This window comes from Gorilla gorilla, chromosome 9 (genome assembly GCF_029281585.2).
Source record: "Gorilla gorilla gorilla isolate KB3781 chromosome 9, NHGRI_mGorGor1-v2.1_pri, whole genome shotgun sequence".
Taxonomy (NCBI): domain Eukaryota; kingdom Metazoa; phylum Chordata; class Mammalia; order Primates; family Hominidae; genus Gorilla; species Gorilla gorilla.
In genome coordinates, this window is record NC_073233.2 from 68,961,145 (window position 1) to 68,978,009 (window position 16,865).

Here is a 16,865-nt window from a genome sequence, read left to right on the forward strand (position 1 = left end):
GCCCATCAAAGCAGGTTGGTTGCAAAACATGTGCCATATCTTGTGGTCTTATATTTGTAAGTAAATCAATATATTCATTTACTACGCCAATGGTGGTTAGTTCTGGGTAGTGGGGTTAAAAGTCATTTAAAAAATTTTATTTACCTATAAATAATCTACAATGATAATGTATTACTTCTATACTTGAGCCAAAAAAGTTATCATCAATTTAACTTTGAAAACCTGCAGGCATCTCTGGAGAAGCAGACCAGGTCTGGGACTGGGGAGTGGAAAACACAATGTTCTCTTTGGTGTTGGAAGATCCTGTCCCTGGGGTGAGACCTTGATTGAAAGCTGCTAGGGGACCAGCTGCCCCAATGCCTATCACACCAGCTTGATAACATTTATCATGCTTAAGTGCTCTGTCTCAGGCTTGCCGTGACTGGGTTCCTTAGATCTCATTCCATTGCTTGATTTGATTGGTTCATGGAACATTTCTGAACACCTGTTCCCTTGGCAGGGGCTGCCCTGCATCGGAGACACTGCTACCAGTGCCCCTGAAAGCCAGGCACTACCATACTGAGAGCCAGGCAGGGCTAATGGCAAAGTAAATGTTGTTGTCTAATCTTTCAGCCGGGCCAGTCTAGTACAATGAGATGATGTGGCTTCCTTGCTGGCAGCCACGGATCAGCCCTGGCTGACAATCAGATCTCATGGGAGCACGTAGTTGCAGAATCAGGATTCCCTTTTCCATCCCAAGGGTTCTTCTGGTCAAGGGGGCTGAGTGGAATGGCTTCTCCAAGTGCACCTGGGATGGAGGCTGCAGCCATCATGGAATGTTCATGTCACACACTAACCCATGAACAGAAACCAGGTGGATGTACATGGTCACATAGTCTGGCCAGGGACCAGAGCCTCCTGAGACCCAGGTTCAGGTCCCATCTGTGTCATTACTTAGTTATGTGAACCTGCACTGATCACTTAACCCCTCTGAGCTATGTCCGTTGGGAAAAAGTGGGAGTAATAGTATAATAATTCTTGTTTAAAATAATTCAAAGCACTCAGAAAAGCACAAATAGGCACACAAATGTAAGCACTACTATGTTGAGGGAGGTTTGCAGATGACCTGACCAACAATGTCACCTTCTCCCTTTTCAGATCACTCATATTGCCTGAGCAGAAAACCACCTAGCAGAGCACTGAAATGGTCCCAAAAGAGGGAAGAGCAAGAGGCAACCAGGTGGATCTTTTTGGAGTTTTCAAGAGGTTTCCAGTCCTGTTTTCTATTGCTGATGAGAAGTTAACACACACTGAATAACTTACAACAACCCACATTGACTCACTATCTCACTGTTTCTGTGGGTCAGGAATCCAGGCTCGGTACAGCTGAGGCCTCTGTCAGTCAGGGATGTCAGCCTGGTCTGTGGTCTCATCTGAGGCTTGACTGGAGAAGGATCTGCTTCCATGCTCACACGCTTGCTGGCAGGATTCAGTTACTTGTAGATTGTCACACTGAAGGCCTGAGTTCCTTGCTGGCTGTCAGCTGGAGGCCACCCTTGGTTCCTTCCCCTTGGGCCTCTTTATAGGGCAGCTTTCTTTATCAGATCCAGCAAGAGGAAGAGTCTATACAGACAGTGTGCTAGCAAGACACAAGCTACAAGCCTGTATAATGTCATCACAAAAGCGACATCCCATCTACTTTGCTGTATCCTGTTGGCTAGAAGCAAGTCCTGCCTACACAAAACAGGAGAGGATTACACAGGGATGTGAACACCAGCAGCATGAATAATTGGGGGCCATCCTAGAGTCTCTCTGCCATACCCCTGAATTGGTGTCAGCAAGCATGCCAGCGTCTCTCAGGGTGCTAAAATCTCTAATGTGGAGAAACATTATCATCTTCACCAATCTGAGAGCTTCCCCTCAATGTGATCCTAATATCCATCCAGGTGGAAAGAAAGAGCCCCTTCCACACCAGCTTTCCCTTCGACTGACCACAAATGCGCCAAAGGCATGGCCTAGTCCTACCATGCTCAGGGATGTACCCTCAGCAGCTAGAGCATCCCTGCACGGTACACAGCAAGTGCACAATAAGGCATTTGAATGAATGTGTAAAGGGGTTTGCAGGTTTCTGCCTGGGGAATCTTCCTTCTGCTTCCCAAATATACTTCTCTGCTCAAAATTCCCATGTGGGCCCCAGACAAGCTGTGCCCCCAAAATCAGTGCCCATCCTTGGGCTCCAAGCTCCCTCCCTTCCATCTGGTGGCAGCCTTGAGTGAGGGGATTCCATCTGGTGCCCCCAGAACTTAGGCAGCATCTTCAGGACCATCAGATTCTTCACATGAGTGCTAGGATCAACCCATACTTAGGTGACGGATACTCCAAATACCCTGACTTCATCATTACTCTTTCTATGCCTGTAACAGACTATCACATGTACCCAAAAAAAATATGTAAAATATTATGTATCCATAAAGAGAGAGAGGGCCAGGTGCAGTGTGGTTCACTGTAATCCCAGCACTTTGAGAAGCTGAGGCAGGAAGATCGCTTGAGCCCAGGAGTTCGAAACCAGCCTGGGTCACATAGTGAAGCCCTGTCTCTACAGAAAATACAAAAAAAAAAGTTAGCTGGGTGTAGTGGCTCATGCCTATCGTCCCAGCTACTCAGAGCCTGAGGCCAGAGGACTGATTGAGCGTGGGAGGTTGAGGCTGCAGTAAGCCATGACCACACCACTACAGTCCACCCTGAGTGACAGAATAAGACCCTGTCTCAAAAAACAGAGAGAGAGACTTGAGAGGGAGGAAAGAGAGAGGAAGAGAAGGAGGCACCAGAAGACATGAACGTGGAAAATACAAGGGCTAGTCATACTAGAGTGAGATTCACAGTTAAAAAAAAGAAAAGAAAAGAAAAGAAAATGGGCCCAGGATTCACATTTGGGGCACAAAGATGTCAACTAACAGGGGAGTCTGTAATGTCAATGTGTTTTCTACCAACCATCACTGTCCCTGAACTTATCCACACTGCCCACTCCTCAATACTCACCTGGAGGCACTGGGAGCAACTTGGAGGTTTTATAGAACCTGTGGCTCTCATGGCTGGACAGTCTGAGGATGCCCCAGGGGATCTGATTTCAGAACAAGACCCTGAGACAGGGCTTCCTATCTACCTGGTGACCTCCCCGCTCCCCTGTCCTCCTCCACAGCAATTTATGCATCAGAGTTTTCACTCTACTTTGACCACTGAATAAAATCTCACAATCCATTGGGTTGGTAAGCATCCTCTTTCTTTTTTCTTTCTTTTTTTTTTTTTTTGTTTGTTTGTTTGAGATGGAGTCTAGCTCTGTTGCCCAGGCTGGAGTGCAGTGGCACGATCTTGGATCATTGCAACTGTGTCCCAAATTGGTTCCTTCCGGTGGGTTCTTGGTCTCCCTGACTTCAAGAATGAAGCCGCCGACCCTCACGGTGAGTGTTACAGTTCTTCACGATGGTGTGTCTGGAGTTTGTTCCTTCAGACGTTCAGATGTGTACGGAGTTTCTCCCAGTTGGTTTGTGGTCTCGCTGGCTTGAGGAGTGAAGCTGCAGACCTTCGCGGTGAGTGTAACAGCTCTTAAAGGTGGCGCGTCCAGAGTTGTTCATTCCTCCCGGTGGGTTCGTGATCTCGCTGGCTTCTGGAATGAAACTGCAGACCTTCGCGGTGAGTGTTACAGCTCATAACGGTAGTGCAGACCCAAGGAGTGAGTAGCAGCAAGATTTATTGTGAAGAGCGAAAGAACAAAGCTTCCACAGCCTGGAAGGTGTCCCGAGCAGGTTGCCACTGTTGGCTCCAGTGGCCTGCTTTTAGTCCCTTATTTGGCACCACACACATCCTGCTGATTGGTCCATTTTACAGAGAGCTGATTGGTGCATTTACAATCCTTTAGCTACACACAAAAGTTCTCCAATTCCCCACCCGATTCGCTAGACACAGAATGCTGATTGGTGCATTTACAAGCCTTCAGCTAGACACAGTGCTGCTTGGTGCATTTACAATCCTTTAGCCAGACACAAAAGTTCTCCAAGTCCCCACCCCATTAGCTAAACACAGAGTGCTGACTGGTGTGTTTACAAACTTTTGGCTAGACACAGAGTGCTGACTGGTGAATTTACAATCCTTTAGCTAAACACGAAAGTTCTCCAAGTCCCCACCCGCCTCAGAAGCCCAGAGGGCTTCACCTCTCACAACCTCTGCCTCCCAGGTTCAAGTGATTCTCCTGCCTCAGCCTCCCCAGTAGCTGGGATTACAGGCGCCCACCACCATGCCCAGCTAACTTTTCTACTTTTAGTAGAGACAGGGTTTCACTATGTTGGCCAGGCTGGTCTTGAACTCCTGACCTCAGGTGATTCACCTGCCTCAGCCTCCCAAAGTACTGGGATTACAAGCGTGAGCCATGGCGCCCAGCCAAGCATCCTCTTTCTAAGTCACTCAGCCACGAGTATGAATCGTTTGCCCAGATTGCTTCGCTCCATTGTAGCTGATTTCAACCCAGTTGTAAGCCTGGAACACCTGGAGAAATCAGACCCAGGTGGGATCTCAAAGGTGGAGAGGGTGGGAAAGGAGCAAAAGAAAGAGAAGGGGTGCAGAAAGGGAGGGACACAGATTCCGAAGACATACCTGGCCTGTCTGAAGTTTGCCTCCTCCAGGAAGGGAAGGCAGCATTCTCCCGGTGCTGTCTCCCTCCTCCCCCGTGTACTGCGCACATCTCTTTCCCAGACTCAGCCCAGTTGCACCAAAAGCAAGCCGCAAGGCCCATAGGCTAGTCAGACGCCCAACAACCCCACACAATGACACTTATGTGGGGAATTGTGTCCTGAGTCCCAAACGACTGACCCCCCAATGTGCTGTGGATAAGCAGTGACCACAACCAGTACCACCTATGACTGAGTCGGGGGGCTCCTCTCTAAGAACCCCAGCTGCGCGCCCTCTGGGACAAATCAGGCCACCTGGGGCTCCTTCACATCTCTCCAATGCTGTGTTAAACGCACTTTTAACCAACTTTGTCAAAATGCTCAGCTTGTAAAGTTTTAACGTAGGCCCTTGTCAATGCTTCAGAAATCAGCCTCTGGCGGCGCGACAGAGCAAAACTCCGTCAGGAAAGAAAGGAAAGGAAGGAAGGAGGGAAGGAAGGAAGGAAGGAAAGAGAGAAAGAGAAAGAAGGAAAGAAAAGAAAGGAAACAAAGGAAAAGAAAACAAATAAGCCTCCAGGTCATTGCTTAGAAAGAAAAAGAAAGACAAAAAAAAGAAAAGAAAAAAGAAAGAAAAAAGCCTCCAGGTCATTGCTCCTCTCTCTCTCTGCGGGTCCATCCCCATGGCACCCTCCCCTCTCTCCATGGTGCAAGGTTACAATGGAAAGTGCCTCAGCTGGAAAGGTCTCAGAATGTGGCTTAGGGCAGCCACAATCTTATCAGGAGCTTTTCTGTTTGGGATCAGGGGAACCGGTGACTTTCAGAGGCCGATAAGGCGGGACCCAACTTGTATATAAGGGGCAGGTCAGGCTACTGCTCTGCACCTTCCTCCTGTCTTGCCTTCTCCCTCGAGTTGGGACCCAGGAAGAACCATGAAGTGGCTGCTGCTGCTCGGTCTGGTGGCGCTCTCTGAGTGCATCATGTACAAGTGAGTCCGGGTGGTGTGGGTGTGAAGACGCTGCCTCTCACATCACCTTTCTTTCTTCCCGTGTCTTCCTTCTTCCCTTTTTTTTCTCTCTCTCTTCAGCTGTCTCCATCCCCCTTTTCCGCCTCTCTCTCTGCCTTTTTGGGAGGCAGCCCTGCAGACATGGTTAAAACTCGGGCCCAGCCTGACTGTGGTTCCCAGCTCCAGCCCTAGTAAGCTTAACTTCTTTGCATTATGGGGCAGAAGTGGGAGCTTCTCCCTTCCTTCCATCTTCCTCTCTTACATCAGCTGGTTAAGAGTCCAGCCTGGGTTTGGTTCCCAGCTCCACCACTAGTCAACTTAACTTCTTTGCATTGTTGGGCAGAAGTGGGGGCATCTCCTTTCCTTCCTTCTTCCTCTCTTAGACCAGCTTCCCTTCCCTTCTGGGGCTGCCACAGCACCCGGTCAGCAGAATCCTTGCCTAATTCCTCTTCCTTCTCCAAACCACAGGGTCCCCCTCATCAGAAAGAAGTCCTTGAGGCGCACCCTGTCCGAGCGTGGCCTGCTGAAGGACTTCCTGAAGAAGCACAACCTCAACCCAGCCAGAAAGTACTTCCCCCAGTGGGAGGCTCCCACCCTGGTAGATGAACAGCCCCTGGAGAACTACCTGGATGTGAGTGTGTGGGCAAGTGGTGGGGCCAGCTCTGAGGACTTGGCCCGCAGGAAAGAGGGTGTCCCAGGGGTCTTGGAGGATGGGCCTGGGCTCTGCCGCTCCAGGCGGTGACGCAGAGTCTGCCCCCTAGATGCCAGTGGCCCAGGGCAGGCAGGAAAGCTCACAGTCAGAGCTGTTGCTCTTTTGTTCATTCATTCATTCGTTCACTCGTTCATGCAATGTTAATTTCTTCTGAGCGCCTCATTCTATGTCAGGGCCTGTGCTGGGCTCAGGGGGAGACAGCGGTGAGCAAACTCATAGCCTAGGAGACAAACACAGTCATCAAGGAGTCTCGCAAAGCAATGAAAGGAACAGGCAGCAGGAGGACTACAGAGTGACGGTGTCACACTGCGAGAGTCTGCCACTTGGGCAGGGAGCCTCCCTGGAGCCACGCAGGAAGAACGGCAGTTTCCAAGAGAACAAGACAGAACTCCGCATAGCCTGATCCCTTGTGCCAAACCCTGTAGCAGGCGGGAGCACAGTGCATTTGAAGGGGAGCCGAGAGGGAGGGAAGAAGGGTGCTGCAGACTGCAGTCCGAGGAGCTGAGGGGTGGACGCAGAGAGACTCCATCCTAACTGCCTCTGATTTATCTTAAACAGGGGGGTGACAAGATCAGATCTGAGTTTCAGAAAGATCACCCTGACTTTGTTATTTGAGACCCGATAGCAAACACCCTGCCCTCCTGCAGATATTGTATGTCCCCTCTGTGACTGGCACAGGGCACAGGGCACAAAGCAGTGATGCCCGTGGTTCAGAGACTGGCCTCTGCCATCCAGCAGACCTGGTGCAAATATGGGTCCTAGTGCCTCTAAGCCACAGGACCTTGGCCAAGTCATTTAAATACTCTGAGCCTGTGTCTTGGTCTGGAAAACAGAACCACTAATATCTACCATCAGAGGTTGTTGCCAGGAATTAACACGATCATGTTTTCTGGAGTGCTTAGCATGGGGTCTGGCAGGCCCTTGGTAAGAGGCTTAATTAGCGCATTTATTTAGTTCACAAATATTTAACAAATATTGGCACCTCTCTATGTGCCAGAGGCTATGCAAGTTGCCAAAATGATGGTGAATAATCAAACTTCCTGGAGCTTATACTCTAAAGGGGATGACAAATAAACAACCACGTAAGATAATTTCAGGTAATGATGAGGACCATGACAAATTAATTAATGGGAGTATGGGGAACAAGAAGATAGAGAGGGGGCAAATTTAGATAAAGTGGTCACGGAAGGCCTGTTGGCAGAGGGGACATTTAACTAGAGATCTGAATGATTGATTTTTGAAAAAAGGATCAGCCAAGGAAAGATCTAGAATAAACATTTCCTAGCACAAGGAATAGCCAGTGCAAAGGCCCTAGGGCAGGAGTGACTGGTCATCGCCAAAGAACAGCAAGCAGACCAGTGTGGCGGGAACAGAGCCGGCAGGGGGGAAATGCTGCCACTAACAAGAAAAATACTTGTTGATTGGCGGAGGCGGGTGGATCACTTGAGGTCAGGAGTTCGAGACCATCCTGGCAACATGGTGAAACCCCATCTCTACTAAAACTACAAAAATTAGCCGGGCGTGACGGCACGCACCTGTAATCTCAGCTACTTGGGAGGCTGAGGCAAGAGAATCACTGGAACCCAGGAGGAGGAGGCTGCAGTGAGCCGAGGTCGCGCCACTGCACTCCCGCCTGGACAACAGAGTGAGACTTGTCTCAAAAAAAAGAATAAAAATACTGGCAATGCCCTTTCTTGCAACCTGCTATACACATCTAGATGTAGAAATAAGAAAACTGGACAGGTTTCCATCTTTAGGTGGTTTCCTTAGCTTCTGATAATTTAAGGCACAAGCACTTAAGCTGTCACTTGCCTGGTGCTAGAAGGTTCCACCGCCATCCTCTGAGAACATGCGCTGTAAGGATGGGAAGACTGTGACAGACAAGACAATGGCTAAAGAGGGAACAGCAGATTGTTAGGTGCTTGTGGTGCTTAGCAGAGAGCAAAGGGTAAATTGGGGGAGCAATCAGGGAAGACTTCAAGGAGGATGGGGCACCAGGGCTGGGCTTTGAAGGATGAAGGCAGTGGCTGGGAAGAGAAAGACAAGAACTGTGAGGAATGAAGGAAAAGATGGAGAGGCGGACTGAGGAGATGACCCAGAGACAGCCCCTAGGGAGGCCCCAAAACAGAGACCCTGGTCCGTGAACTGCCCTGTCCTCGCCTGGACAGATGGAGTACTTCGGCACTATCGGCATCGGAACTCCTGCCCAGGATTTCACCGTCATCTTTGACACCGGCTCCTCCAACCTGTGGGTGCCCTCAGTCTACTGCTCCAGTCTTGCCTGCAGTAAGTGCCCAGCCCGCCCTACCCCACTCTCACTCCCCAGCACCAGCCGAACCTGGAGAACCCTGGACACCCACAGGCTTCAGACAGCTCCCACCTCAAGCCTGCTGGAGCCACTCGACAGGCATTTATTGAGCACCTACTACGTGCCAAGCACTGGGCTCAGGTGCTCCAGGGGGTAAAGGGATGAATGATATGATCCCTGCAGTCAAAGACTTCACAGTCTGAGGTCACAGAGAAGCTCTCCTCAATAACCACTGCCTGGGAGAGGAAGTATGGGGGGCCCAAAGCAAGACAGGGCCAAAGGGCTATAGAATAGCCCACCAGGAAAGAGTCCAGTGTGAGAAAATGGCTTCAAAGCCTGGCTAGGACAGGCTAGAGGTGAGTGCTGAGTTCATTTTAAAAAAAAAAAAAAAGAATCATTGGTTTGCTAATGAAAGAGAGTTTGTCTTTGGAAGTCATGAACAATGTGTGTTGCAGGTTCCTTCCTCTTCTAGTGTTTTCACCGGAGTTTTAATGAAGATGAGGTGCCTGTGGCATCATCCACATCATAACAGGAGCACTGGCCGGGGGCTAGAGGGTGAAAGCGCTCGTCACTGGGCAGCCATGGGCCTGCTCCACTCAATGTTGGTCTGGGGAGGTCCCCAGGAGGCCCTTGGGGTTGGCTGGGGAAACTGCCATCAGTGGATGGTCCCAGTAGTTCAACGAGACAGGACAGAACCTGGGGTCTCTTGGGCTCCAAGGGTCTAGGGCGAAAGGTTGCTGCTCACCTCGAGAGCCCGTCCCAGGGCCAGGGCACCCCATCCCAGGAAGACATCCAGCCCATGACCTTCACCCAGCTCTCAGAGAATAACAATCACCACTTGTCCTTGCAGCCAACCACAACCGCTTCAACCCTGAGGATTCTTCCACCTACCAGTCCACCAGCGAGACGGTCTCCATCACCTATGGCACCGGCAGCATGACAGGCATCCTCGGATACGACACTGTCCAGGTGGGCACCTGCAGGCTGCCGCTGCATCCACCCATCAGGCACCCCCAAAATAAGTTTATTCCAGCAAGATGAGTCTTGGTGATCACAGAAGTAACCTGATTGGGGGTGCAGGGTGGGGGAGAAGCAGCAGAGATGTCACAGACATTGCTAGCTCGGGTGGCAGTGAGTAAAAGGGTGGGGTGCGAGGAGCCATAACCCAGCCTCAGCTCCACCCAAGCAGAATGTTATGGAGTGTGGGGAGAGTCAGTAAAGGCTCACTTCTCTACTAGCACCTCCTTCTCTTCCTTCTTCCCCCGACATGCAGCACCCCAAGTCACGAAATCTCCACAAGCCCTCCCTGCTACTTTCGGGGCATGGCAGGGGTCAAAGGCCTGGGGTCTGGGGTCTGCTTTGCATTTGTTCATCAGAAACACAAACACACAGTGACCATCTGTTCTCCAGCAAAATCTCACCCTGAGTCATCGACTGTGGCCATCTGGAGATCAGCTGCCATGGTTACCTCCAGCAGAGGAACCAGCATTCCAGGAGACAGTCCCTCTCCCCTCCTTCCGGACTGATACCCTGGAAGCCAAGTCCTGCATGAGATGAACCAGGGTGGCTCTGGGCCTGACGCTGGCACCCAGAGCTCAGTGAACATGACCTGATGGTGAACATCATCTTGGTTTCCCCACCCAGGTTGGAGGCATCTCTGACACCAATCAGATCTTCGGCCTGAGCGAGACGGAACCCGGCTCCTTCCTGTATTATGCTCCCTTCGATGGCATCCTGGGGCTGGCCTACCCCAGCATTTCCTCCTCCGGGGCCACACCCGTCTTTGACAACATCTGGAACCAGGGCCTGGTTTCTCAGGACCTCTTCTCTGTCTACCTCAGCGCGTAAGTTGAGTGGAGAGGGGCCTCCTCCCACCTCCCCCTCCAGAGGTCACAGTGATCCTGCCCAGCAGGAGCTGTCCAAGGCTGGCTGCGATGGAGAGGGTCTTGGGAAGCAAGGGATTTGAAAGTCAATGTCTGAGGCTGGAGAAGTGTGTCTTTGGAGAGGAATAGTGCCAAGTCTGTCTCTGACAGGCCATGTGCACTCCATCTTATTTTACCAGCGTCTTTGTCCCCTTGATGTGCACAACTCAAATGTCATCAGCCATTAGCCCCTCAGTGCCACTTCCCTCATCCTTGGCCCGCAAAGATGCCATTTAAAGTGAATACACTTGGCCAGGTGTGGTGGCTCATGCCTGTAATCCCAGCACTTTGGGAGTCTGAGGCAGAAGGATCACCTGAAGTCAGGGATTCAAGACGGGGTTTCACCGTGATAGCCAGGATGGTCTCGATCACCTGACTGCCTCAGCCTCCCAAAGTGCTGGGATTACAGGCGTGAGCCACCGTGCCTGGCCCTGGATGACAAATTTCTTCTTGCTGTCTACATTTGCTTCCTCATCTAACCTGAAACTGCAGAGATTTAGAAAATGAATATTGCAATAACAAGGACTCCTGCAATTTACAACAGGAAGGCTCTTTGTCATGTATTCCTCTTGGCCAGTTAATGTTCAAGGTGGCTCTGAAACATCATCTGCCTTTATGAGCACTTAAATGTTTCATGTGGGGCCACTGTATCTCCCCAGCCAGATCCCAGTTTCTCAGTCTGGGCACTATTAACATTTCAGACCACCATAAGTCCTTGCCACCAGGGACTGTCCCGTGCATTGTAGGATGTTTGGCAGCATCTCCAGCTTCTACCCATGAGATGCCGGCAGCATCCCCTACCCCCACCCAATCATGACAATCCAAAATGTCTCCAGACATTCCCCTGGGGGCAAAACTGCTCCCAGCTAAGAACCAGTGACCTCCACCCTCAAGTCCTTAAGAGCCGACACTGTCACGCATTCACTTCCCTGGGGGCCCCATGGCAACCAGAGTGGGTACCACCATGGAAACCACACACTCAACCTAAAAGGCCTGTGTTCTTCCAAACGTAGTTCCACCACTCCCACGCTGTGTGACCTTGGGCAGGTGGCCTCACCTCCCGCAGGCTCAGTTTCCTCACGGTAAGTGGAAATAACAGTGACGGTGCCCACTGCATGGGCCCTGGCCTAAGAGGAAAAGAAACCACATTGGTCACACCCCAGGACAGCCCTGGAAAGTGCCCAATCAACGGTCGCTCTGAGGAGGCAACAGCAGATGGTCACACAAATGGACGAACAAAAAAATTCATGTCTTCTCCCCTTACTTTCCATAGCGATGACCAGAGTGGCAGCGTGGTGATCTTTGGTGGCATTGACTCTTCTTACTACACTGGAAGCCTGAACTGGGTGCCTGTTACCGTCGAGGGTTACTGGCAGATCACCGTGGACAGGTGAGACTGCCATGGACGGGCAGCATCCAGGCCTGGGCCCCAGATCCCTTTTCCTTATGGATTCATAGCCAACCAGCTTTCCAGAATCCCCCCAGGAACAGCTGGCACAGGGGAACACACTCCAGGGGGAAGGTGGAAGTTGGCCAAGCCAAAGAGACCCCTAGAAAGACACCTCCCTGCAGGAGGAGGGAAGAGCTGTCTGGGAAGCCGAGACTCTGCAAGGGTGAGATAGCCACTGTCCTCCTAGTCACGGAGGCAGGACCATCCACCAGCATCCCTGGGGAGAGCTGGGGGACCCACCTGTCCACGCATCTCACAATTTAAGGGGCCTGTGAACCACCACATGCTCCTCCCACTCGAGGAAACATGTCACTTTCAGTCTAGAAGTGGGGCAAAATGGCTAAGAAATTGTGTGAAGTCACTTCGTTCCACCCTCCCCTTCAGGGCCTCCCCGGCCTCCCTTGTAGCTTCATTTCCACGCTGTTCTTCCCCAGCTAGCCTGCTAGGGTGCTCAGTGGTGTGGGTTTTCCCAAGAATGAATAATTTCCCAGGACAGAGACTTTCAGTACTAAAACTGGGACCAGCCCAGGCAAATCAGGACACACGGATCACCTCATGTCTGCCCAGCCATGCTAGAATTTCACCAGTTCCTCCAACACCTGCCCCAGCCCTCTGGTCTCTGTCCCTCCCCACATACCATCCCCTGATGATGTCCTCCTTCTCTCTTCACCTGCCTGGCATCCCTGGGTGTCAGTTCACCTGGCTGCTCCCCTTCACCACCTCTCACCCTGGACCCTGTTTTTGTTCCCTACCACATGCCTGACTGGTCATTTGCCCTTCTGCCAACATAACTTATCTTGCCAGCTAGGCCAAGAGCTCCCTGCAGCCTGGAACTGTGAGGCTGTCTTGTTTCGCTTTGCGTTTCCCACGCCTGGCAGAGAGTAGGCACTTGGGAAATATTTGTTGGGCGAATGAATGCGGGACGAATGAGTGCGTGAACGAGAGGAACAGAAATTTCACGCATTGGCCAATGGATGGGTGGGGAAGAAATGTCTGGGCTCACTCACCTCCTGGTTCCTCCTTGGAGAGATGAACCCCTGAGGGCTCAGGGAGCTTAACTTGCTTCTTGCCCTCAGCATCACCATGAACGGAGAGACCATCGCCTGCGCTGAGGGCTGCCAGGCCATTGTTGACACCGGCACCTCTCTGCTGACCGGCCCAACCAGCCCCATTGCCAACATCCAGAGCGACATCGGAGCCAGCGAGAACTCAGACGGCGACGTGAGTCCAGCCCCACTGCTCTGTTCTACACTCAAGTAGTGGGTGTGCCAGGCAGAAGGGACAGAAACCCTTCTAACTTTTCTCACCCTCACTCTTTCCAGATGGTGGTCAGCTGCTCAGCCATCAGCAGCCTGCCCGACATCATCTTCACCATCAATGGAGTCCAGTACCCCGTGCCACCCAGTGCCTACATCCTGCAGGTGAGGAGGCTCTGGACCATCCACTAGAGGGGTTCACACAGAATGTGGACACAGAGTCGCCCTCTGCAGACAGAAAGTACACTTCCACGAGCTGAAGCCAACAGGCAGAGGCAGACGAACATCTGCCCTAGACAGCCTCCAGAGAAAAAGAATATATTAAAAACAAATGCAGGAATAAGAACTCGGATACAGCCCCCTAAGGGAACAAGTGAAGCGAAAGTTAATGGGGTGAAAAGAGGATTCTATTTGGACCCCTGGGTCCAAGTCCTGGGTCTGAATTACTATCCCACTGATTCTGAGCAAATTACAACTCATCTCACCCTCAGTTTTCTCATCCAAAAGGTAGAGATGGCAGCTTTCCCCACCCTCAGAGTGCGGTTAGGTCAACCAAGTGAGACTGATCACATCAGACCTACCAAGGGTTGGGCAAATGGAAATCCTAATTTCCATAGGCTGGGGCTTCTGACACTTCTACCATCTCTACCAAGTAGCAAATCTTTAGCTATACGAGCCACAAGAAAACTCTTTCCCTTCTGTTATCATAATGTCAGGTGGAAAACGAATTTTGCCAGTGGACTCAAGTTATTCAACAAGAAGCACTGATGCCTGGGTTCCCCCACTGATTCTGATTACATTAGGAGAGGGCAAGGCCTCAGCAATGGGATGGGGCTGCCGGGGTTCAAAGCTCCCCAGGTGATGTGCAGACAAGGTCGCAGCCCAGTGACTTAGTGAGGCAAGAGGGCTAATAGCTCATCCGGTTTGCCTCTGACCGGATCAGAATAATAATGAGAAAAGGCTGTGGTGGCAGGGTTTTTAAACTCCTTCCTAGCAGCTGAATTCTCCCTAAGCCCCTTAGCACCAATGATGATCATGTCAGGGTTCGTGTGCCTGCCAGAAACACCAGATAATGTCCAGTAATGCGTAGAAACCAGTCGTGCAATGTACAGCTTCTACAGGCCGACTCCAGGCCAAGAACAGCCGAGTCCCTGGACACTGAGCCAGGAAGCTCCTCCTTGCACGTGCCTTACAGCTGGACCAGGGCACCCTGGATGTTTATCACCCAGCGCCTGTCACTGCTGAATCGGTGTCCCAGCTCCACTTTTATTCTCCTTTTCTCCAGAGCGAGGGGAGCTGCATCAGTGGCTTCGAGGGCATGAACGTCCCCACCGAATCTGGAGAGCTTTGGATCCTGGGTGATGTCTTCATCCGCCAGTACTTTACCGTCTTCGACAGGGCAAACAATCAGGTCGGCCTGGCTGCCGTGGCTTAAGCCGAAGTCTCTTCAGCCACCTCCCAGGAAGATCTGGCCTCCGTCCTGTGCCCACTTTAGATGTATCTAATTCTCCTGACTGTTCTTCCCAGGGGAGTGTGGAGGTCTTGGCCCCGTTCCCTGTCCTACCAATAATGTAGAATAAAAACATAACCCACTGAAACAGGTTTTGTGGAGCTGCTTCTCTTTGCTGGTCTTTTTCCTTCACATTACTGGGGTTAGAACGCCAGGGCAGGGATGAAAATGACCACATCCACTTGGATGACACCCAACATAGTGACCCCAGCAGCCAACACTTCATGATGGAGCCAGGAAGACAGAGAGGCTTCGGGGGTTGTGCTGGAAGCATCATAAAAAGACCTGGGGGCCAAAATACTGGGCTAATTGTCTTCTCATAGAAGGGACACAGAGCTGAGATCCTGCCATTGTACTCCACCCTGGGCGACACAGAGAGACTCCAGCTCAAAAGGAAAAAAATAGGACACTGAAGCTCTTAGTTGAGGGAGTCAACTTCTTCATTCTCCCAAAGCCAATAAGAGATCATGAGAAGGCTGGGCACAGTGGCTCACGCCTGTAATCCCAGCACTTTGGTAGGCTGAGGCGGACAGGTCACCTGAGGTCAGGAGTTTGAGACCAGCCTGGCCAACACAGTGAAACCCTGTCTAACAAATTTACAAAAATGAGCTGGGTGTGGTGGTGCGCGCCTATAATCCCAGCTACTCGGGAGGCTGAGGCAAGATAATCGCTTGAACCTGGAAGGCGGAGGTTGCAGTGAGCTGAGATCGCACCATTGCACTCCAGCCTGGGCGACAGAGCAAGACTCCATCTCAAAAAAAAAAAAAAAGAAAAGAGATCATGAGGAAAGGAAAGCAATCAGGAGAGTCAGGAGAGGTAGACACTAATGGTGATGTCCCTAAGTAGATAGGACAGGGCAGTGTTGTCTGCAAGACATGGACAGGAGAAGTGGAAGAAACTGACACCCCACAGTCTTCCAGGATGCCCTTGTGATTCACTGGCTACCAAGACCAAGACTAACAGTTAATCTCCCCAAGGTCCTAGGCGTAAGACACTGAATCCATCTGTTTCCCCATCTGTAACCAAAGAGAATGGTGTTCCACTTCCCTGAGCAGAGGTTGTGAGACAGAGAATTAAGCATGTTCATTAGCATATATACCCTAGAAAGGCAAAGAGGAAATGGAGCAGTTTCTCAGACTGGGCTTGGTAGCAAAATGTTCAATGGAAAACACAGTTTCAAAATAAGTATAGAACATGCTACATTCTAGGCCCTTCCCCAGGGTTCACCAGCTACAGTTCCCAATCAAAGGCTCTGACAAGCCCTGCTACAAAGTGATCTGTTTCATTTTAACTCAGCTGAGCTTCATCTCAGACTCTCTCTTGCTAGTAAGTCTATTACAGCCCTGGGCTCCCCGGCATGTATGCTGGGAAAATTCCCATAGCTCCTGCTTCTGGTGACAGCCAACCCAGGCTTTCTGCTGAAGACACAAGCCCAGAGGCTGGAGCTGGGCTCTAGGAAGGGTGGGAGTGAGCTCCAACACCCAGTCTCCCCAGGGTCACTCTCACCCTCCCAAGCCCATTTTCCAGAGCCGAATAAACTTTAGGAAACATAAATTTCATCTCATCCCTTCCTTGCTTTAAACTCTTAATGCCTTCTTGCCATTGCCATTGGAATAAAACAGCAAATCTCTGGCATAGTCCCACGTCCTGTGTGCTCCTTTCCTTCCAAACCTTCCCTGCTTCACTCTGATCCCGTTACCCTGAGCTCCCTCCACCCTGGCCTCCCACGGCCACAATAGCCCAAGTGCTTTCCCACCTCCAGACTTTGCACATGCTGTTCCCTTTGCCACGGTTGCTTTTCCCTCTTTCTTGACTTGCTAACACCTAGCATCTGCAGACGTGGCTTAAATGTCACTTCTCAGCCAGGCTTGGTGGCTCACGCCTATAATCCCAGCACTTTGGGAGGCCGAGGTGGGCAGATTAACTGAGGTCAGGAATTTGAGACCAACCTGGCCAACATGGAGAAACCCCATACCTACTAAAAAAAATACAAAAAATTAGCTGGGCGTGGTGGTGGGCACCTGTAATCCCAGCTACTTGGGAGGCTGAGGCAGGAGAATTGCT

The 16,865-nt window shown here is 51.1% G+C and overlaps 1 protein-coding gene across 3 annotated transcripts; it reads left to right on the top strand.

Annotated features, from left to right (window-relative positions):
- Positions 1-6,174: 6,174 nt before the first annotated feature.
- LOC115936305 (pepsin A-5) lies at positions 6,175-14,889 on the top strand. 3 transcript variants are annotated; one of them, XM_063693190.1, is made up of 7 exons: positions 6,175-6,274; positions 9,514-9,632; positions 10,308-10,507; positions 11,859-11,975; positions 13,112-13,256; positions 13,358-13,456; positions 14,577-14,889. In XM_063693190.1, exons 2-7 carry the CDS (start codon positions 9,600-9,602, stop codon positions 14,724-14,726), a joined length of 744 nt encoding a protein of 247 aa, XP_063549260.1. In that variant the 5' UTR covers positions 6,175-6,274; positions 9,514-9,599; the 3' UTR covers positions 14,727-14,889. The 3 variants fall into 3 exon arrangements, with proteins under 3 accessions (XP_063549260.1, XP_063549258.1, XP_063549259.1); XM_063693188.1 differs by lacking the exon at positions 14,577-14,889 and adding an exon at positions 8,524-8,641 and having other exon boundaries at positions 6,187-6,274; positions 13,358-13,954; XM_063693189.1 differs by lacking the exon at positions 6,175-6,274 and adding an exon at positions 8,917-9,019.
- Positions 14,890-16,865: the final 1,976 nt, after the last annotated feature.